Source organism: Oncorhynchus kisutch, linkage group LG5 (assembly GCF_002021735.2).
Source record: "Oncorhynchus kisutch isolate 150728-3 linkage group LG5, Okis_V2, whole genome shotgun sequence".
Lineage (NCBI taxonomy): Eukaryota > Metazoa > Chordata > Actinopteri > Salmoniformes > Salmonidae > Oncorhynchus > Oncorhynchus kisutch.
The window spans coordinates 59,550,877-59,574,577 of NC_034178.2; the positions used below are offsets into that span (position 1 = coordinate 59,550,877).

Genomic DNA, 23,701 nt, shown 5'->3' on the forward strand with positions numbered 1-23,701 from the left:
TGGACAGAAGTAAGGTTGTCACTCTGGTTGATAATAAAGCCGTAAGGTGTAGTTGGAAGGACTATGTAGTCGTATGTCAGCACAGACATTTGACACAACATGAACACTTGTGACCAAAGCGAATGGTCCACTATTCTCCTGGATAGAAACGAACTGGCATCGCTTCCTAGAAGGAAAGAAGATGGGGGAATCGGGAGGCAACAATGGAATGAGAGATTAATTGGGGCGGCAGGTAGCCTAGTGGTTAGAGTGTTGGACTAGTAACCGAAAGGTTGCAAGATTGAAACCTCGAGCTGACAAGGTAAAAATCTGTTGTTCTGGCCCTGAACAAGGCAGCTAACCCACTGTTCTGCCGGTAGGCCATCATTGACTTGCCTTGTTAAATAAAGGTAAAATACAATTATGAGAGATTGCCATGACTAATGCAGGCACTTTGTCTCTTGATCTCCATTTCTCTGATATCAGCAGTATGTTGTATTCACAACTATCACTAGATTAGTGAAAGACAAAAGAACACTTGCTCTCTTCCTAGATATGGTTCCTAGGAACCAAACACAGGGCCCTGTGGCATTAACAGTCAGAAAAAAGGTTTGTTTGAGCTATGACAGAGACAATTGATCCAACCCAACCTCAGGTTTTGTATTGGATTTACTGTACTGTAAAATAATCAGTAACCAGGAAAATGTAGCTCAGGTGCAGTTGAGAAACCACAGTTGGAAACGGACTTTCATTTCAAAATGACAATATTTATCAACACTGGCTTTTGAACTGTAGAATGAAAGAAAACACATCGAACACACCTCCATCCTCAGCAGACAAACAGAGATCTTTCCACTGGCTGTCTTGACTGTCCCGCCTAGACAGTGACAAGCCAACACAGCCTCTATGAGTAAAGCCCTGTCTTATCAGAACAGTCTCTTAAAAATGTCTGGGATCTGTGAATTGTTTCTCTTAACTCACTGATCCTCTCTCCTAATCCTTCTGTCTCTGTTCACCTAAAGTACAGGCAGATGAAAACTACCAAGTGAAGGCTGTTGTAAAGTCAATTGAACTTACAGCCAAGTAGAGTTGCAAAGCTACCTGTAATTTAGCAAATTTACTGGAATTGTTGGTAATTTAGTTAATCTATGGTAATTTAGATTTGAATAACATAACAAAAATTTGTATTCATATATATAGTATTCCTTTTTATATCTGTGTCCATATTGTCCATTCGTTTCTTGTGGTTTCTTGTGGACCATATGGTTCAAGAGAAAATAGCCAAAATAATGGGAAAAAAGCATCTAATCAACATGGCACGATTTTCATTGAACACTGCAACTCTTCCAACTATTGACTTTTTTCACAACTGCCACAAGTTTGGCGCCACACATTTTACAACATAGACATTGACACAGTAAAATAAACAAGTGTGTCAAAAAATATATAAAGGATGCTGAAACCCTCATATTAAACACTAATGGTATTCATTATGTTAATGGGATATATTTTGGATAAAGTTACAGTTTTGTCATTGCAATGTTCTTTTTTTAAAATAATCTTATTTGATTATCTAATATATTCTACATGTGGTAAGGCTACACAGAGGGACAGATATAATTACAGACCCTGTGGTTGTAAAGAGTACACTAATAATCGGGAAGCAAGTACAGGGAGTGAATTTAATGAATAAACAAACATGGAACAAAACAAGAAACACGAGTAGTCTACAAACATAAAGAGAACCAGAGTCAATAATGCGAAGGGGATTGACAGATATAGGGGAGTTAATCAGGAAGATGGTGGAGTCCAGGTGATTGTCATGAGGCGCAGGTGTGCATAATGATGGTGGCAGGTGTGCGTAACGATGACACAACTGGAGTAAAACGATGGTGGCACTTCGCCAACCAGAGGAACGGTCCCGAGGACCAGGAGCGGGCCAGTCGCTTCTGCTGACACGCGGGAACCTATAGAGCCGGCTGATGCGCGGCAGCCTGACGAGCCGGTTGAGGCGCGGGGAGCCTGGCCAGCCGGTTGTGGCGCGTGGCCAGCCGGTTGTGGCCTGGAAGCCTGACGATCCTGCGGAGATGCGTTGCTTCGGCAGCGGCACATGGAACTGACGTCACCAGTAAAAAAAATGTGTAAAAGATCCCTGTTGCTTCCCCTTGGTGAGGCGTTATTCTGTAACATTTACGCTAATAATCGGGAAGCAAGTACAGGGAGTGAATTTAATAAATAAACAAGCATGGAACAAAACAAGAAACACAGTAGCATACAGACATGAAACATAGAAACAGAACCAATAACGCCTGAGGAAAGAACCAAAGGGAGTGACAGATATAGGGGAGGTAATCAGATAGGTGATAGTGTCCAGGTGAGTCTCAAGAGGCGCAGGTGCTCGTGACTATGGTGGTAGGTGTGAGTAATGATGACACAACTGGCGACGTCGAGCGGGAGTAAACGTGACAGTGGTAATCTGAAGTAACCAAAAAGGCAACTAGATGTCATCTGACAAAACCCCTCTTCCCATAACGTAAAAGTTACCAAAATTCTGTTAGTTTACTGGAACTTTGAAAGTTTCCAGTAATACTCTATACCCTCCCTTCGCAACCCTACCGCCATGTTAGCACACTGCAGCAGCAGCCTAAAATCATTCAGCACTATGGATAGCTCTTAACCACTGCAATGTTCATTCAATGCTACAAAGAGCTTAGCAGTGCTTTGTGCTTCTTTCTTTGAAGACACTGTGGTGAACAGTGAGTGGTTGTTGTTGGAAACCATTTCAGTCAGGCAGGCAGTCATTCAGGCAGTCAGTCAAGCAATCAGTCAGTCTGGCAGGCAGTCACACCTGCTCCCTCTCGGGCACTCAAGGGCGCCAGGCTGCCCATCATTACACACACCTGTCACCATAATTACGCGCATCGGCGCTCATTGGACTCCTTCACTTTGTTGATTGCCCCTTCAATATCTGTCTGTTCCTCAGTTTGTTCCCCGTGTCAGCATTATTGTCGTTGCGTTTTCCCCTGTCCAGACGCTGCCCTTGTTTTTTTCTTGTCCATTGTTTATTAAATGTTCACTCCCTGTACTTGCTTCTCGTCTCCCAGCGCCTGTCCTCACACAGTCAGTCAGGCAGGCAGAGAGCAAGGAAATACAGTACAGTGGATGACAAATAAATAACTACGAGAGATTCTTGATTTTCTCTTTATTATTTTTCCTGATTGGAAAGAAATCGCAGGGTCAATATTTTCATTAATCACATTACATGACATGATGCACCAAAATGTTACTCTATCTGTCTACAGGAATACACTGAATAGAACACAAGGTTTCACAATGGATACACGACTGACGTTTCGCCCATTGCACTTACAACAGTGAATGACTTGAGTTAGACTTTTTCTGGATTTTTTTGTTCCATTTTCAATGAGCTTTTTCCTCTTATTTCAATCTCTTTTTAAAAAATGTATCATTTCTCATCAACGTTGAAACCTCCCGATAGAATGACAATAGAACGCCTGGATAAACTTTTACCATGGAGGTATTTCTCCTTGTTTTACAAACACAATATGTATAGAAACTCTACACAGACCGAATATGTATCTGAATACAAGTTTATTCCAATGTTGCCAACAGTCAATACGAGCCAGCCAGATACACTATGCTTATTTCATCATTATATTCATAATCATGTTATTTAATTAGAATAAATATTATTTTATACACAAAAGCACAAAAGTTGGCAGCAAGTACGGTGTGGGAATGCACAAGACGACCGTACTATGAACTCAAACGCTGTACAGAAGAATCCATCTGTATTTACAGTGAGAATGTGTGTTTGTGTGTCTGTCTGTCCATTTGGACAGCTACAGTCAGTGAAGGCTGTCTGGTCACATGCTTCTCTTATCGACCACAACGTCTCCATAAAGATGGTGAGCTCGCAGCTATCTATACCAAGGCCCCTCTTTGGATTCATCCTGCACTCTCATTTATATTATTACTGTGAGATAACACATTTGTTTTTACCTCTCCTTGAAATCAATAACACATATGCTATTGGTGTTATATTTCTGTCTTTACATACCAGTCAGGCTTGTGCTTTAATTATAACATGCCCTGATTGGATGAATGATTGACTTGGGCTCAGCAGAATGTTGTGTTTCTCTGACCTGATTGACAGTACTGTGGTACCCTCTAGATTCCCTCTAGACTAGCCTTGGATATGGAAGGTTCAGTGGTCCACTGATTGAGTTCTAGACTGTTCATCTAAGGGCGAATCCTAACTTCAACTTAAAATGCAATGCATGACTAAGTGGAGGTTAGGATTTCTCCCATTTGTTCCTCCAACTACTAATGATACCTTGATGTTGTTCTTTGTATGCAACTTTTAGTGGCTTCAAAGCCCATCAAGTTGTTTCCCTCATAATCTATTACTACATGATGCCATTCCTAATGCAGAGAGACATAAGGAACCATTCTATTTGTTGTACAGTCTGATCAACCAATCAGATACCTGAAATGAATCCTCCACCCTTCAGGTTATACACTGACAGCCGATGCGCACACTGACTGACATTTTATAATGAGAATTCCTGACCAACCGCCTCACAGGTTTGTATAGCAGCACGGACTGGACAGCTGAAAACGCCATGGCACAGTGGGGCCCTGGTCAAGCCACACACACACCAGGACTGAATGAGAGCATACAAACAGCCGGACAAAGCCAAGCAAATCATGCTTCAAGCATTAAGATGGACATTCATGACTGACAGTCTACACAGTCAACCCTTTGGCAACAAGTCCCCCCATATGGGGAGTAATGGGGTACTATAAAACATGCCACGAAAATAAAAGTCTACATTCAATAGTTAAATATTCAGATCCATAAATACAATTAGCAAAGTACAAATATGTTCAGAACGGTTTTTGATGTCTTTCAGTTCACAATGTTGTTGGATTCTAGTGAGTAACATTGGTCATTATGGAATTAAACTTAGTTTTTTGTCTGTTCCAGTTTCAAAATTAATCATTGCATAGAACATTTGAAATGATGATTGGTCTAACATTGTTCGGGCCGTACCCTAAAATAATGATTGCTTCCAGCCACTCCTGCATGTGTGTGTGTTTGCTTGATTGCATGTATGTCTCTGTGTGAGTAAGTGTAAACATAGAGAATTTAGGTGTGTATGTGTAGTTGTGCAACTCTCTCTGACATATTGCTGATGTTTATCAACATGTTTCAGATATTCCCATCCATGAATTTAAACAACATTAACACCAATGTGCTGTATATCATTTTATGCATGCTATTGCTTTTAAATCAACCAGAAAATTATTCAAATGTAAGATAATAAATAGGAAAACAATAGACCATAAAATAAATAGATTTACCAAACAAAAACATAAAACATAAAAACAGAAGTCACATGAATATAAATGAATAAAAACACAAATTAATCATTTACATTAGTGTTCTCGATAGATTTATGTACATACAAAAGTATACAGTTGTGCAAAACAAAATTAAGAAAGGTATGACATGGACGTTTCAAAACATATGAGGTAAAAAATATGTACTGAATAAGGCTCTTCTTTTCAGAATAATATCAGGCAAAAACGATAAGAAATTAAACAAGATGAAAATACTTTTTATATATAAAAAAAAGAAATCCCAAAGTGCTCTGGGATTGACAAGTGATGGCTTTGCCATGGCTAAAAGACAGCCATGGTCACGCTTGCTTGCGTTCCATCTGGTCCTCTCTCCTGTGTGGATCTCACATTCTATTGGTGGGCACACTGGTAGCTTCTCCTCTCTTTATCCTACTCGTCTAGTAATGTCTGGTGAACCCTCTTCTGGACGTAGTGGTGAAAAAGTGTTAAGAAGATATGGGTTTATTTTTGTATTATTATTGTACGTGCATTCCAGTGTCCACATGTACATGTTGCATTCTGTAGACATCATATCATCACAACATGTGGAGGAGAAATAAAAACACATTCAAAGAAAGGGTCATCGTTCCCTGGAATGTAGAGATCATAGAAACCAAGCATTCAAGTGGTTCATAACCAGGGCATTGTTTGTTTGTTTGTCTGTCGCCGTTTGTTTGTCTTGCCTTGCCTTCTCCAGTGTAGTAGTTAGTGTCATAGTTGGCAGAGGTCTCTTTGGTACTAGTAAAACCTATGAGCTGTGTATCTATCTCCCTCCTCCACTGTGTTATAATGGTGGTGGTGTTATAAGGCCCTCTGACCACAAAAGTGTGGAGTTGTGAATGATTCTGGTCAGATGTGGACTCCTCAGAGTCTGCATTACAAATGCCACCCTATTCCCTATATAGTGCACTACTTTTGACCAGATGTGACATTTCCTTCTACAATGGCTCCCATCTGGCCTTGTCTTAGAATCACAGAACCACAGTGAGTGATGGGAGAGCTCTGACGAAACTCAGTGTGCTCTCCAAGATGACAGAGATTTAGGTGAAGAAGCAGCATCCCCCGTTGTTGTCCTTCTGAGCTGAGTGATGCGGAAGCCAAGCCTACGGTGTGTGACAGCTCCCTGTTCTGTTCCTGGATCAGGTGTTATTTCTCTCAGTAAGCAGAGAGACAAACAGGGAGGTGAGACAGACAGGATTGTATCTTCATTCCCTCTCCTACGGGAGCTGTGAGGTAGGCTCTCGTTGGCATTCTGCTGGTGCATCTGAAAACATGAAGTCAAAGTTTAGTGTCTCTCACCAAGAGATAATTTTTACTGAATTTTGGGAAAGTTACCGGAATTTTAAAACCCTACGAGATCAATATACACAGAATTTATACGGTCTGTGTCGCATTAGGATCCAATGTCACAGACATTTGAATAATATGACTGTTACGGATACAAGTATCCTGTGTGTGTATCCTTGTGTGTGTGTTTCTTTTCTCTCCTTCTACCCTCACAGGTGAAAATCATCACTCCCCAATCATCAATCAGAAGACACACCTCCTCCTGTTTCCTACCCAATCACCGTTCCTTTCCCTTTGTTTAAAAACCCTGTCAGTTGTTTGCTGTGGAGCTCAATCTCTCTGTAAATGCCATGTCTGTAGATCTCTCTGTTTCACTCTCTTCATGTTTTGAGCTATCTTTTGTTTGAGCACCTCCATATCATGTTGTCCTCACCTGTGAGTATTGTTTTTGGTTATGGTGTTTGTTTGCTGGTGGGAAAAGGGGGAAACAAGACAAGTCGCCCATGGGCATACACTACCCGTAGGTAAACTTAGTTAAATACACTAGTTAGAACTGGGTCGGACCACCCACTGTATTTTTTTGGTTAGTTAGTTAGCTGTTGTTGAAATAGGCTAGTCTAGCTTATGGGTGTTTTTGAATACTTAATGTTTCTTTCCTTGGGTCCAGCTCAGCCCCTTTTCCCACAAACAGGCAAAATACAGTACACAGAGACAGATTGTAAAATGTGTGCATTATTGTCTCATAGTTAGTGCTGAAAGATTTCGGGACATGATTACACCTACAGGGGGAAGAGGAGAGCTGTAGTACTGTACTGCTTGAGGGATAACTACCTACCTTGTGCACACACCTACACACACAATTCCATTCTCATTCCTTACACATGGCTCAGCAGAGCAGAATCCCATAGAGAGAGAAGGAGAAAGAGACAGGAATAGAGAGCGAGAAATAGACTGATAAAAAGAGGGAAAAGAACCACTGAGCCAGAGATTATGCACCCTGGAGGGTTACCCAGTGGCCAACACTGTAGTGCCAGGCTGTAATTACCATGGGAACCAATCCCACACCCATATCCCAGTGAATTCTGTGAAAATTCTCGATAATAAATGTTTTCTTAAAAAAAGTAATATTGATATGAGATCAATGTAGTACAGCATCTACACTTTGAAAGCTCTGCGTTTTAAAATAGGGCTATAAATACAATCTCTGCACTATGACTGATTTAGAAAGGTTTGACTGTACTGTAGCTAATTTACTGAGTTCTGTAACCTTCTCGTCACAGACTAGATACACTATACCTCCTGTGACTGTATAGCAATAGGCCACATCCACCACGAGCCGACACCTCATTAAAACAGACCACATCCCCTATCTAAGACCTCACAACGGTCCCAAGATGGCCATGGTGAGTGCTTCCAGTTCCACTACTCACCCTACATGTCCCAAACCCCTCCACCAGGGCGGTGGCAGCCAATCAGAGCCCTGCTGGGATTGTCAGTAATCCTCAGGGCTGAGTAGGCTTACCTGTTGGTCAGAGAGGCACTGAGAAGGTTTTATCTCTAGATCCCTGCACTGGATCTCTCACCCCTACCACACACATCCCTTCACACACACTAGAGATGTGAGGAACCCGGCATCAAGGGCCTATGATATCAAACCAAGAGTCAACCCAACCTAGGCAGAGCCTATAATAACTGCACTAGCACAATGACAGACACAGTAGTGTTCATAGGGAGAAAGCGGGGCCCAAATAGCATCATGTGATAGTCATGATGTGTTTTAAATGGGGCCCCAATAAAAATGCATTCAAATCTGTTGTGTTTAGAAAACAATTTAACTGTGCTGCTTTCTGTGTTAGCCCATTCTACAATGTAATGAGGGATTTTTTTATAGTGTAATGAGTCATCATTCTGTGGGCCCCAGTTTGTGTGTGCGTGTGCACATGTAATCCCACGGCTAGTCTGCTTATCCATTGGCTAATTTGATTTTTTTTCTCCCCAATTTCATGGTATCCAATTGGTAGTAGTTAGTCTTGTCTCATTGCTGCAACTCCCGTACGGACTCGGGAGAGGCGAAGATCGAAAGCCATGCGTCCTCCGAAACACAACCCAACCTAGACCCAACGCACATCCAACCCGGAAGCCAGCCGCACGAATGTGTCAGAGGAAACACTGTACACCTGGCGACTAGTCAGCGTGCACTGCGCCCGGCCCGCCACAGGAGTTGCTAGTGCGCGATGAGACAAGGATATCCCTGCCGGCCAAACCCTCCCTAACCAGGACGACGCTGGGCCAATTGTGCGTCGCCCCATGCACCTCTGGTGGCACAGCGATGCAGGGCCTTAGACCACTGCGCCACCCGAGAGGCCCTCCATTGGCTACTCATGGATCTATATTAATCTATGCAAATATCCATCTGCTACTAAAAAGATGAACGCTATTTAAATATTTAATCTACACTCATATACATCATGAAAATATGAAGAGTAAAGTGCAGATTATCACAAATATGGTCAACATTTTTCTCCAAAGATGAGACACACCGCCCCAATGTGTAAAGACGTATTCATTTCATGAGATACTCACTGATGCACTCAGGTACCCTCCTCCTCCTTCTCCGCTTCATTGTGATAGTGAAATGTATAAAATGCCGAAAACAGTTTCATAGATTTTTCTAGTACCAAGCCTCCAATCCCCCTCCATCGCAACTCCTCATACCCTGCAAGACAAACACAAGCTTCCCCTCACACCTGGGACTTCCACAACACACAAAGTGTCAACTACTTAAACCTTACATCTATGAAAAATCACAAAGAAATCCATTGCATTTACCCTCCTTTCTTCCATTCACCAAAATGAAGTGAACTTCTTCCCGAGGCCAGAAATAGCTGTGTAAAAGAGATAGAGAATAGATGGGGTAAGAGGGAAAAAATATTTAGTACAGTATAGAAAGTTAGGACATGAGTCCTTTTCACAGAATATCATATTTAGTACAGTATAGAAAGTTAGGACATGAGTCCTTTTCACAGAATATCATATTTAGTACAGTATAGAAAGTTAGGACATTAGTACTTTTCACAGAATATTGTGTAGAAGGGGTGTATATATGGAAATAGGGTGCCATTCCCAGTGTTCAGGGTCTCAGGACTTTACCATCTCCCAGTTTCCCCGCCTGTTCAGCTGCGCCTCCCGCCCCTCCCAGGATATTGGTGAGAACGTTGACGCCCTCTGCTGGGGGCTGGCCTGCCACTGCACTCCCGATCCCACCAGGCCGGCTACCTATCCCTCCAGGGGGAGTTGCTTTAGAGCCTGCAGAGAAACAACAACCGCACTATCAGATGGCACTGTTTGGGTAGTATATACTTTTCTGTTTGAGTAGTATGTCATGTCTGTTTGGGTAGCATGTTGTTCTCTGTTTAGGTAGTATGTCATTCTCTGTTTGGGTAGCATGTCATTCTCTGTTTAGGTAGTATGTCATGTCTGTTTGGGTAGCATGTCATTCTCTGTTTGGGTAGCATGTCATTCTCTGTTTGGGTAGCATGCCATTCTCTGTTTGGGTAGCATGCCATTCTCTGTTTGGGTAGCATGCCATTCTCTGTTTGGGTAGCATGCCATTCTCTGTTTGGGTAGCATGCCATTCTCTGTTTGGGTAGCATGTCATTCTCTGTTTGGGTAGTATGTCATTCTCTATTTTGGTAGTATGTCACTCTCTGTTTTGGTAGTATGTCACTCTCTGTTTTGGTAGTATGTCATGTCTGTTTGGGTAGCATGTCATTCTCTGTTTGGGTTTGAGAGAGTCTAACGACAGTAATGTATTAATGCAGTGTTAGACTGCGAGGGAGGTGTCAGTCTCACCGATGCCTGTGAGTGGTGGTGTAGCTGTCTTGGGTGGGTGTGCTGCTGCTGCCCCCCCAATCGTTGCTGCAGGTTTCATCCCTCCAATAGCTGCTGCAGGTGTGGCAGAAGTCACCTTTTGCAGAACAGAAACAAAATTGTTACTGTCCAGCTGTTCACCAATGTCATGACGTTGGCCTGGGGGGTAGGTTTATGACAGTCATAAATACCTCTTCCCCCCTTTTTTCTCTCTCTACCCTACTGAGGTTACATTTGCAAAACCCTTGGTTAACATAGAGATTCTGGGAACATCAGAAGGTGGGGGGTAAATTAACTTTATTTTGGTAATCCGACCAATGGAATGATGAATATGATGTCAGTTCGGTTGTCATCTGAGACATTCTCATCAATGATAAGATGACAAACTCTACAGTGGAAAGTCTACACATCAGAGTTATCGGATTCACATGGAATTGTTGTTCAATTTAAATGTTTGAATATGAAATTATTCGTGATGAGATGAAATGTGATTTTAGCTTCTAAAATGTGAGATTTGGGTTTTCATAAGATTATTCACTACAGAAGTGATACCTTATGTTGAGTTAGCAACAGTAGATGCAACGAGAGTTAGGAAGGAACAGACAGAGTATCCCGTCTATCACCCAACGACTTTACTAAAACGTATCCAATTGACAACCAGAGACATTCTTCAAAGGACTCGGTTTGGCAACACGGCCTTCCATCTACCACCAACCTACCGAAGCGCAGCTCAGAGTCAATATTTATTGCATTTTCCTTTTCCAAATGGGCAGTAATTTAGAATGCATCAGATACTACATTCACGATAGCACAGCTTCTCCCTGTGTCCCTCAGTCTTCCCGCTCTTTCACTCAAACCCAGCCCTTTTCCTTTGTGTAACAAGCTGGCATATCTGTTCCACCCGCTAGGGACGTTTTCCTTTATGATGTAATTTGTTATGTGTTTAATTATGTGTATGTGTAATTCTGTGTGATTAGTTAGGTATTTAGTAAATAAATAATTAAACCCAATTTTGTATTGCTGATTCAAATTGTTAGCCAGGGTTCGTGCAGATAACCAAGAATTTACAACTTTCAGATGAGACTGAATTAAGATGACAATTAATATTGACTGCTATTGATGTAAAATATTATTAGGTCTTTAAGAGTTTATTCGGAAGATAACAGCTCTATAAATACTATTTTGTGGTGCCCCACTCTCTAGTTAATTACATTTACATGATTAGCTCAATCAGGTAATATTAATTACGGAGAAATTATTTTATTGAATAGCATGTCATATCACTTAATCCGGCATAACCAAAGACACGCCATCAAGAGGGTGACAAATAAGAGGGGGAAATTACATAGGCCCAGTCATTTCATGAGTATTGCCAGGATACACAATTCAATTTATCTTGAAATACCAAACCCATCTCAGGTGTACTCACGGCTGTGGTTGTTGGCTGGCCTGCGGTAGGTCCGGCTGGCTGCCGGCCTTGTGCCGGAGTCTGGCCAGGTTTAGCCTGCGGTTGTGCCGGCCCTGGTCCTGCTATGGGTCTTGGGCCTGCAGTGACTGGAGTGGCCTGAGGGCCCCCGGCTATGGTCTGGGAAGGCTGCTGCTGCTGGGTACGTTGCTGCTGCTGGGCCGGTTGGCCCCCGTCTGGCCCCTGGGATCCAGGCTGTCTGCCTGACAGGGGCTGTTGCTGCGGCCCGCCTGGACCCCCCTGGGGCTGTTGCTGCTGCCCGCCTGGACCCCCCTGGGGCTGTTGCTGCTGCCCGCCTGGACCCCCCTGGGGCTGTTGCTGCTGCCCGCCTGGACCACCCTGGGGCTGTTGGTGCTGCCCGCCTGGACCACCCTGGGGCTGTTGCCCCAGACCCTGCTTGGCCCCTGCAGAAGGAACCCCTTCCTGTCTCCTGGAGGATGAGCCTGGCGGCTTCTGACCCCTGCCACTGGTGCCCTCGCGGTGGTGGCCGGAGGCCGGGTCACGAGAGGAGTAGTCTCCAGAGTCCCGGTCCCGGTAGCCATCCCGGGAGGAGCGTGGTTCCGAGCCTCCCCTCTTCTGGGTGGAGGAGGATCCACGGCCCTCAGAGCGGGCGGATTGGTCTTTGGGGTGTGTTCTGGAGGAGCGGCTGGACGTCCGAGGCTCCTCGCCGGAGTGGCGGGAAGAGGAGTGCCTCCCCGAGCTGCCGCCGCTGCTGCCTTGGTGACCACGGTGGTCGCGGGATGATGAGGTGGACGAGGGGTGGCGAGGTTGGTTGTTGTACTCGTCCTGAGGCCACAGGTCCTGTTCTTCGGGAGGCTCATCATAGTCATGGTAGGTGTGCTTCACGTTGGCGCCGGTCTGTTGTCTACCAGTGGAGATGTGCCCTGCGCTCCCATGGTGTCTGGAGCGGTTGGAGCGAGCCTCCCTTGGCTTCTCAAACCAGTCCGTCTCCTCCTGACCCAGATGATAGGCTTTTTGAACAACAAAGATTATCATCAGTCAGTTTACTTTTGCTTTATGATGTGTAGAGAGGAAAAGGAGAGAGAGACATACAGTCTGAACTGAAGCCACGCAGACGAAAGACAAAAAGACGGGCCCAAAGTCTCAAAAACATGGAAAGTCTTTCAAAGTCAAACAAAAAACAGCAAACAACAAAATCACAAAAAAGAAAAATGTTTCAGCAGGCAAAAAGAAAACAGGCATATGCGGTTTCATGCATTGGGCACAACATTCACAGTCACAAAACAGAAGAAGCCATCATGCTACTCTGAAGAATCTTGGCATGCAGACTCTTTCCAGCAGACAGAAAGACAGAGGAAGTCAGGCAGTTAGTGGCATTCAGCACCAGTTACCTTCACTGTCCGACACAGCAGCGTGCTGATCGTCTACGAGATATGGGTCATCTGGCTTGTACACGTGGCTCCTGGGTAGGTCCTTCATGTGGTGGTCCTGGACATCCGGCAGGGAGTGGCTGGAGCCATACTGGTTCCTCACGTCATGGGGGTCCACTGGTACCCCTGTGCCACCTCGTCCGACCCCCACAGGCTTCCCCACGGGGCTGAGGGGACTCTCCTCCTCCGAGTTATGGGTGCGCAGTCCGGGCCGTCCGCCACCGCCTCTCTGAGACCGCTCCATGGCTTCCCTCTCGTAGGACTTGCTCCTGGAGGAGTCCCTGGAGGAGATCTTGTCCATGCCATAGCCAGTAGACCGGGACCTCCCCGAGCCGTACATCCGGTCCTCCTCTTCCAGGGCTTCCCGGCTTCCCGGGTGGCCACCATAGTACTTCCGCTGGTCGTAACCGCTCTTCTTCACCCCGGACCGAGACACCACAGTGCAGCTGCCGCCGGTGGAGGTGGTCATGGTGTAAGAGGCCAGGTCGGACTCCACGTCCCGTGCCTCCTCGATGGGGGAGAACTTGGAGATCTTCTGCTCCATGCCCTGCTTTCTGTGCTTGCTGCGCTTACCGGAGGAGACAACTGCGGGAGCCAGGTTCTTGGATGGGTGTTTCTGGGTTCCCGGGCGTGTTGTGCTGGGGTGTTTATTATAGTCGTCATAGTAATAAGAAGATCCCCCACCACCTATAGTGGTGCTGGTCCGGGGGTCCACAGAGCCCTGCTGGTGGTAGCCTGTGGTGCCTGCAGACATGTACGGGTCCACAGGCTCATTGCCATAGCCAGTTTGGTGCGCAGGGCCATTCTCACCATAGCGTCCTGCAACAGGATGTCCCAGAACGTCAACAGACGAGCCTGTGTTCTCTTTGGTCAGCTCGCTGATGTCGTCGATCATGACATAGTTCCTGGGGATGTTCTGCTCCAGGTTTGCGGTGTAGAGGCCGTCTGCAGCGTAGGACGACGTGGGGCTATCCACACCGTGTGTCAGGACTGGGTCCGGGGGGCGGTACTGCCCATAGGCATTGGGCATGGTGTTGGAGGCATAGACTGAGCCAAAGCCTGTGTCTGGAGCTGATGTGGCCACCGACACAGCAGGGTTACTGATCACCTCGTAGTTGGTGGGCAACTTCTGTTCCAGGTCAGCCAAGGAGGTCTGATGAGGCCTCTGGTGGACCGTGAGGATCTCAGCCTGCGGCAGGAAGGACATGCCCTGGCCAGAATATGGGCTCTGGCCTGGGTAGGGGAGGTTCTGGCCCGGGATAGAGGGGTTGGGAGGCTGGAAACCCTGGTGGCCATGCTGCTGCATGCCCAGGTCTGTCGGGTAGGAAGTCTGGCCGTAGCCCCCTTGGGCTGGGTAGCTTGGCTGAGTCTGGTAGCCTGGGCCTTGGGGTGGGTGGGGCTGGAAGGTGCCTGGCTGGGGCTGGGAGGCTATAGGGTATTGAGGGGGCTGGAAACCGATCTGTTGGTAAGCAGCGGTTGGCTGCTGTGTGGGCGTGGGCTGGCTCTGTGGGTACTGATAGGCCATGTAGGAGGAGGTGGGCGGGTACTGGGAGGCTGGGCCGAGGTCGTTGGGGAACTGGCTCAGTGGCGCCGTGCTGGGCCTCGTCAGCAGACCATTACCGTCGAATGTTCCCGTGGCCGCCACCATCCTCAGGTTATTGAGCTCGGTGTCTGACATGTAGTCGCGGGCGTCGCCCATGCAGCGCATGTAGGCCAGCTCCCTCCTCTCCCTCTCCTTCACCAGGGTCTCCTTGCGCTGATGGATGCCTAGTTCCAGGTACCGCAGCTTGGCGTCAATCTCCTTCTCCTCGTCCTCTAGCTCCTGCTGCTGCTTGCGGAGCTTGGTGGACTCTTGCTCCACGGCCTTCAGCTCGCTCAGCAGGCCGGCCTTGGTGACCCCCTGGGCAGGCCTGGGCAGCACCCTCTGGGGCTGCATCCCCGGGGAGCTGCTGTACATGTGGGACATGGCTGGGGTGACGATGGGGGGAGGGCTCTCCTCTGGAGGTGGGCTGGGTAGGGTCCTCTTCACCTTTCTCATCAGAGAGTTCTGCTGCTGCTGCAGGGTGGCCATCTGGAGAGAGGCAGAGAAACACCATCAGGATAACATTCACATAACATTGAACAGAATGCCTGCATGGAAATCAGACTAACTAAAGAAGATTCTAGTCCAGTCCCCTATTCTTCTCATTACACATTGATTCCCATATTCTAATCATTATACCTTGATTCCACCTATTCTAATCGTTATACATTGATTCCCCTATTCTTCTCATTACACCTTGATTCCCCTATTCTTCTCATTACACCTTGATTCCCCTATTCTTCTCATTACACCTTGATTCCCATATTCTAATCATTATACCTTGATACTTTGTCATTTCTATAGCTTAATTCAGAAAATGGCAATGTTATAGACTAATTAGCATCAATGTAGCCCTTTCCTGCAATAAAATGACCTAGTGGCCTCATGCGTGGAATATTTGTCATAATTAATAAACATTATTTTAAAAAACAGTTTTTGTTATATTTCAGTCTGCTGTGACGTATATAAAGTGTAATTTTGGGATGTAAACTCAAAATTGAATACATTTCTCTATATCTGACATGGTACAGATGTCTTCTTTAATTGAAGCCTATTACCATGTGTGAGGTGGATACTTTTGTTTCAGTAGATTTGTTTAAGACTACCAAGAAAGCTCTGTGTGACCCTGATTTAGCTCACTGCAGTAAAATTAAGGTAAAATGTATAAATTATATGTTTAGATTTGTGTGGGTCCATTCAACAATACTTTTGTCATAAATAATATGATAAGATGAGTGCTACAACCATGAAGAATGATGTCTAAGTGAGAGAGAATGGGCAACTTGGGAGCAATTCTCAGCATAAATAATTCATATGAATCATTTTTAGAGCATTAGAAGATTCTAATCATAACATAGTCATACACGTTATCATAAAATTTTAATTAAAAAAACGTCCTTCATCCTGTTCACTTATCTAGAAAATGTATGCCAACAACAAACTAAGAGTAATGATAAACATTCAAACATGGCTAGATTTCTTCTTTCTACTTACAGTTTAGGAGTTGTGTAGACCCATAGTGAATGTATTAAGTATCCGTGAGAATGTCATTTTATTCAAATGTTGATGTATGGCCAGCACAAATAAAACAAGAAATATATGTAAAAATCCTCTTATGATTCCTATGTGTGCCTGTTCATCGGACAACCCTCACACTGAGTACAGAAGGATCTGACTTTACTTTGAACAGCTGCTAACATGCCGGAAGACAGCAGGGCTGTACCAGGATGCCTCCACATTATGTCTCCCTCTGGCATTTCTAACGGCTTTGCCAGATATAGCAGGGAAAGAATAAAGGAGAAAGAAAGGAAGGGGGGTGTGTTTACGCGTGTGTGTATGTGTGTGTGCGTGTATGTGTGTGTGAGAGAGAGAGAAGAGACGGAGAGAAAAAGCAGACTGAAAAGGCAAAGGAGAAAAAAGAAAGGGATATCAGAGAAAGCTATGGAGAGAGAAAAAGAGAGGATGGCATAATGGAGTAGAGGGAAAGCTTGCCTAGTGCCTAGCATGGACAGCTGCTCTCCTGAGAACATTCTGTCGCGTCCTTCGATGCCAAACCCTGTGTGATGCATCTGTGCTCTCACACAAGACAATCTAGTCTATTCAGTATCACACTCTCTTCAGTACGTACTTTCTCTGCTCTCTACTGTATATAGCATAGTCATGAAAAAATGTCTCCTGTCTTGTTCTTTCCTTAATAACTTACACTAACTATTTATTTTCATATCAGGTCACATTATGATTTACTCTTTGTTAATGTGTAAGTTATTGAAGTGAAAGAGAAACAGTAATAATGTAACTTATTACCTACCTGACTGTTGGAGAGGGCCTGCTGATGGTAAGGGGAGAACCTGTTCTTGGCAGGGTCTTCTGAGGTGGGGCTGAGGGGTTTGGGGTCCGACATGGAGCGCTGCACACTCTTGATAGGTCTGGGGAGGCTCTGGTGACGCTGAGGAGACTCTGCAGTGAAAGCTTTCTGCTGGGGCGTGACGTGCGCCTTGTTGAGCTTCTCCTGGGAGGCGAAGGTGGTTTCCAGCATCCGATGGGGCGACAGCGGGGACACAGGGGAGTACAGCACCTGGGGAGACTTGGGAGGCTGGCGAGACGGGGACTCGTTCTGCTGCTGGCTTTGGTAGTTGATTTCCAGAGGGTCGGGTTTCCTCCTTTCGAACTTAGCCACCCCTTGGGGAGGAGGTGGGGTGGAGCCCACCATCTGCATAGAGGTGGAATATGGGCTGATGGTGGTGGGGACGCTGAGCTGAGGGGCCACCACCCCCTGAGACTGGGCCTCCGGTTCTGTCTGACAGGCCAAGCTCTCACCCGTATGGGTTCTCTCTGGGGCAGAGATGTAGTGAAGCAGCTCCACCTTATTTGTCTCAGCCTCAGTGATGTGGATTGCAGGTGAGATCCTGCCCAACTGGTCGGCCTCAGTCTGGCATGAGGAGTCGTTGGTGGTCTGAATGGCTATGCTGGAGGAGGACACTTTGGCGGTTCCATCGGATTTGACATCGCCGCTAGAGTCTGAATGTTTGGATAAGCGTGATCTCCTGCGCCTAACCGGTTGCTCCCAAGCTGCCTGATCCTCGTCGTCTGTCTGGACGCTGCAGTCGGCGATCCGCCTGGTTCTCCTGCCCCTGCGGTTCATGTACCTGTCCTCACCCTCTTCATCGTCCGTCTGCACGCAGCTATCTGCAATCCTCCTCACCAGCTCCTCCTCCGATCCATCCCTAAGACGAGGCATAGAGTTTTGCTTCTTCATGATCCTGGACCCCAACTGATTCTCACTGTTTTTCAAGGACATCTCAGAAGCAGAGCTTGGTATGGGCCTTGGGGTCACCATTGCTTGGACCACCTGCCCTTCCATGTGGGGTTGCCAGAACTGTACACTTTGGCCGTCCTGTTGAATCACCCTACCACTCTGGTCACAGATGATGAAACCTTGAGGAGTTCCTCCTCCTCCTCCTACTACCCCTTGTATGGCACCTTGAGTGGAAGTGGCTGCAGCAGATGCTGCTGCAGATGCAGCGGCTGCTGCGGCTGCAGCTGATGCCTCCACCACTGCAGTCTTCTGCCTCTTCTGCTCCTCCAACTGCTGCTGGAGCTGCTGCTGTAGCGACTGGATCTGGTCCAGTTGCATCCTCTGCTGGGATAGCTGTTCCCTCTGCATGACCAGCTGGCTCTCCCTCTCTGATTGTTGCTGATGCAGGACATGCTGTTTGATGGTCTGCAGCTCCTGAATCTCACGCTGCACCAGCATTTGTTCTTTCTCCCTGTGCCTCTGGAGCTCCATGCGGTCTCGCTCTAGTTCCTCATGCAGGCGCATCTGCCGAAGTTTCTCCAGCTCCACACGCTCTCGCTCCATCTGCAGCATCTGCTCCTGTTGCTGTCTCAAACGCTCCTCTACCTTTTCCAGCTCTGGGTCGACCGAAGTGGTGATGGTGGTGCTGGCTGCTGCAGTAGAAGCAATCTGGCGAATGGTCTGCAGATGGGGCTGCACTAGAGCCTGTGGAGCAGGCTGAGTTATAGGCTGGGACTGGGTTTGAGTCAGAAATGAAGCTTGAGTTTGAGTTGCTATTTGTTGTTGCATTTGAGATTGCATTTGTTGCTGTATTTGGGACTGTATTTGTTGCTGTATTTGAGACTGTATTTGTTGCTGCATTTGGACTTGCATTTGAGTTTGAGTATGAGGGTGTGTCGTAACATTCTGCGCTTGGATTTGAGTTTGGGGGGTCTGTTGGTTTGCAGGGACTACTGCAGACTGAATTGGCATTGCAGTAGTTTGTCCACCCATATGAGAAATTGGCTGGGCCAGTGGTAAGGTTGCAGCCATGTGCACAGAGATGGCTGCAGAAGGCTTCCCAAGGTAGACAGGAGCGTCTTGGGTGGAGGTGCTCGTGGCAGGTACACTTCCAGGAACACCAGCCGTTGTAGGGAACTGGTTGGGAGGAGGGTAACCGTAATGTCCCTGTGTGGACAGAGGCATCTTTGGGGTCATATGAGGCAACCTGGTGAGGCTCGCCAGTGGTACAGCGGTCACACCTGCAGGGTAAGGTCGGTATATTCCTTGTGGCATAGGTTGCAGAACAGAGGAGGGCTGGGTGGTTATTGGCAAAGTAGAGGCTATTGGGGTGTTGATGGTGGAATATGTCATACCGTCAGCTCCTCTCATTGCAGATGGATATAAAGCCTGTATATTTGCTTGTCTGGCATTGATCAGATTGGTTAGGGCTTGGCCGTGTGCAGTGGGCCTCCCATCAGGGCCATAGAGTAGGTTGGCTCGGATTGATGCTAAGCTTTGCTGTAGGTTGAGCCTGGCTGCAGGCCCTGCGCCACTTCCAGAACCATACTGCATCATCTCAGGGTTGCTGTACCGTTGACCGAACTGGTCCATAGAGTTCAGAGCTGCACACATTCGGCTGATCTCCCTGGCAGTGGTGGCACTATACTGTGCCAGGTTGGCGTCCGGGAAACCTGCCTGACCATAGCCATAGTCTTGGTTGATGTTGGACATGGAGCCGTACCTTCGTAGGGGCAAGGGAGGACCTGCAACATCTCCTTGATGACTTAAGTCTGTGTAGGATCCGTATTGTGCACCCACGCCAAGATATCCTCCTTCGTAGACCTGATTCATGGTGCTCAGATCCACTGCCAGGTCCCCAGGGTCAGTCCTCTGATAGTACTGAAGACCTGTATTAGACAGGTTGGTGTCAGACATGGAAGGTTGAAGCCTGCCTCCAAGGGGTATAGGGTATAGAGGGACTCCCTGCATCGGTTTACGCTCCTCTGGTGCTCCTTGCATGCTTGCTGCCTGGTAGCCATTATTACCAGGTGGTGGTGGTTGTTGTTGTTGTGGCTGTTGTTGTTGTTTCTGCTGGCCTACACTGTAGTGTGGGGCAGGGGGTGGAAGAGTGACTTGGGAAGATTCAGTGGTAGAATTTTTCTGAGTTAAGTTACCTGCACAGCTACCAGCAAAGGGTAGCTTGTAAACAACGTCACAACAAGCCACTTGGTTCTCTGGTTTCTGTATCTGTCCACCAGTGAGGTCCAGGACCTGGGGAGGAGGAGGGTCTTTGACCAGCTGAGTCACAGTGGTCATCTGAGACGCATTGCTATCTTCCAGTTGGACCATCATGACATGGGGCTTTCCAGTAGACAGGTTCATAACTGTGGGCTTGTTCTTCAACTCCAAGGCAAGCCCACTCTGACCATAGTCATGATGATTGTTAGAGGGAGGTAGAACTATAGACGCTGGCTGGGGCGGCATGGGAGATACTCTAGGAATCACACTGACCACAGGCTGGGCACTGCCAATGCTCGTCTGGCTAACCACCAGGTCTTTCTTCAGCAACAGAGGCTGGACCTGGTTCGCTAGGTTATAGCGAGCAAAGGAAGACTGCTGGTGCTGCTGGAGCTGCTGCTCGAGGAGCTGTTGTTGCTGTAGGAGCTTCTGCTGCTGCATCTGGAGCTGCTGCTGCTGGATGCCCAGATCCTCCAGACACGCATCAATCTTAGGAATGGACGGGTCAGTAATGGGTGGCTTAGTTTGTGTAAGACACATTGCTGACCCAACGCCTTGCCCCAGATCCATACGGTTCTGCAGGGGATCTCCGTAAATCACTGCATGCCCCTTCGGCTGAGATATAAACATGGAGGCTGCCACGGTGACGCTGACTGTTGTTGGAGTGGACGCCGAAACGTGCGGCTGCTCTTGTGCATTCAGGTTCACGGCAGCATTCAGTGGCTGCACCGATTTGTGATGGTTGTGGGGTTGTTCAGCATCGAGGGAATACCTTCTTGTATCAGTTGCCAGAGATGTTAGATCCATGCCTTGGTCTGTCATGATGATTGGGGCGGCCTTCATTGGTGCTCTCAGGTCCACTACTGATGCAGGTCTAGTCGGACGCATTTGCATTTGGCCCTGCTCTACGACCCTAGAGGTACCTGGGACATTGGAGATCCTACATAGGGAGATATTTTCCATTGATACTGACCCACGACTGTATGTGGTAGCTATGGTTGTCATTGTCATGCTTATACCAATATTAACCCTATCTGCATTTTGGGGCCTCTGTAAACCATGTTGAGGGGATTGTTGCGATAGATGCATTTGTGGGGACGTTGGATAGCTTGTTGAAGGAATATATTGCTGATACATGGGTTGACGGATAGCCTGTGTTGGCGAGGACAGGGGAGAAGTGGAGGAGTTTACAGTCAGAGGCCTGGCAGGACTGGTGGTGGTCTTAGAGCCCAGCGTTATCCCCATTACTGGTGAGTCGGAGGAGGACTCTTGTCTTGCAAGGCATGGCGATGCTGTTCTTCGAGGCATCTGGGCTCCATGTTGTTGCGGTGGTACTGGGGAGGTTGCGCCACCAGCGCCAGGCTGAGAATCTTGTGGGGACACCCCAGACCCTGTAGGTCGTAGGGACAGGGAATGAGTGGGACTCTGTGAGGGAGAGGGGGAAGGGGAAACAGGAGGACTGGGGCCTTTGAAATAGGAGAAGAGGGAGGATGCAATGGAGGGCGCTCCAGAGTCAGGAGGAGGCGCCCCCTGTGCTGGTCCCTGAGGACCTGGTCTTCCAGCCACTGGGGGGATAACACCCCCTATTTTGGCAGTCTGCGTCCTCATCCGGTCTTGGGTTTCTTTCGATAGATGTGTCACACTGATTCCTGGTGGGACCCCTTTTCCAGCCCCATGTGGGTCGTTTGGGGAGAAGGAAACAGGTGCAGAGATTTGTGTGGGGCTGGAGCCAGGGGTTAGAGGTGCTCCAGTGCCTAGATGTTGTTTGCTGCTAGGCTGAGGTGCTCCAGCCGGTTGCCTTTGCGGACTTCCTTGTTGTTGGCCTGGTCTTCCTGGCTGTCTCTGCTGCAGCATCTCTGCTTTCCTCATCATTTCTTCATACACCTCCTCTGCACTTTTCAGTGTCTTGTCCAACGGTGAAGTGGCAGTATGTTTTTCAGTGGGGGAGTAGAGAGACATGAAGGTGGGTAGGTTGTGGTGGCTTCCTGACTTGTAGAGCTTGGAGCTCATCATTTCAAAGCTCTCTGCCTCTGAGTCCATGGAAGGGGAATACTCTGAGCAGGAGGATCTGTGGAGCTCCTCCATCTCCGCTGCCTGTCTCAACTCCTCTGTCGGGGAGGCATCCTCGATGGGCGAGAGGTTGCTGGGGGGAGTCTTGGATCTCTCTCTACGTCTCTGGGCCCTTAGCTCCTCTTTGTCCCTCTTGGTTTTCCTGGCTGTACTTCGGATCCTCTGCAGGTCCAGATCTCTCATCTTCTCCTGCTCTCTCAGAAGCTCCTCTTCTTCTCTCAGCTCATCTTCCTCTGATGAGTCCTCGATGGTGGGCAGGAGTGGGCCGTGGGAGCGGTGGCGAGCCTTCCTCTGCTGCTTGGCTTCCTCCAGTCTCTGCCTGCGGCTGGGGCTGCTGTCACTGTCATCCTCCATGGAGGACAAGGAGGTAGGGGACGTGCCAGATGTGTAACTGGGAGTTGTGGCAGGAAGGGTGGATGAATACTCCCCCCTCGACCGCTCCTCTGGTGATCCAGTCAGACTCTCCATCTCCAGCTCTGGCTCTCTGAGGTCATGCTCTGAGTTGTTCAGCTCAATGGTCTTAAACCGCCGCAGGCCTCCTTGGGAAGCCATCATACCTTCATCTTCTTCGTCATCTACCCCCTTGGTGTCCTCCTCAAAACTACTGGAATGGTGGGTGAGGCTGCGTCGTTTCTCCTTCCCCAAATCCTTTTTGTTTTTCGTTTTCTGGTAGCTGTACCCTTCCTCCTCCTCCATCTCGTCCTCGTCAGCGCTCATTTCCATGATCTTCCTCCTCATGAACTCCTCATCTGTCATTTCTTTATGGGACTTCTTCTGCCTGGGCGGTAAGGGGGACAGACCACTCTCGCTGCTGTCCTCCACATAGTCGTGGCGCAGCTTGGAGCTGAGATCGTCCGACACCTCCCCGTCAGAGTTGTTCTCCCCGCCCTGGTCTGTAGCGGTCTTGGACCTGGGCTCTAGCAGTGGCCGCATGGAGCTCTCTAGCTTAGTGATCTCAGAGGGGCTGGAGAGGCTACGTTCATTCAGCTTTAACCCCGGATCCTCACGGATATGGCCTGTGATCTCGCCCACGGAGCCGGAGATCCCATCTGAGGAGTATCCCGTGTCACTGAGGCTCTGCGTGCTGGACTTGTTGGAATCCTAAAGGAAAGAGG

The 23,701-nt window shown here is 47.6% G+C and overlaps 1 protein-coding gene across 1 annotated transcript in view; it reads right to left on the reverse strand.

Annotated features, from left to right (window-relative positions):
* Positions 1–3,164: 3,164 nt before the first annotated feature.
* LOC109891625 (protein bassoon-like) overlaps positions 3,165–23,701 on the reverse strand; it is a 162,052-nt gene continuing 141,515 nt past the window's right edge. Inside the window, exons 5-12 of the mRNA XM_031825544.1 lie at positions 17,310–23,687; positions 13,381–15,490; positions 11,993–12,999; positions 10,546–10,660; positions 9,844–9,999; positions 9,523–9,578; positions 9,277–9,409; positions 3,165–6,670 (exon numbers count right to left, since the gene is read on the reverse strand). Of these exons, the coding sequence (XP_031681404.1) occupies positions 9,538–9,578; positions 9,844–9,999; positions 10,546–10,660; positions 11,993–12,999; positions 13,381–15,490; positions 17,310–23,687 (9,807 nt within the window). The 3' untranslated portion in view covers positions 3,165–6,670; positions 9,277–9,409; positions 9,523–9,537. The remainder of the gene's footprint in view (positions 6,671–9,276; positions 9,410–9,522; positions 9,579–9,843; positions 10,000–10,545; positions 10,661–11,992; positions 13,000–13,380; positions 15,491–17,309; positions 23,688–23,701) is intronic.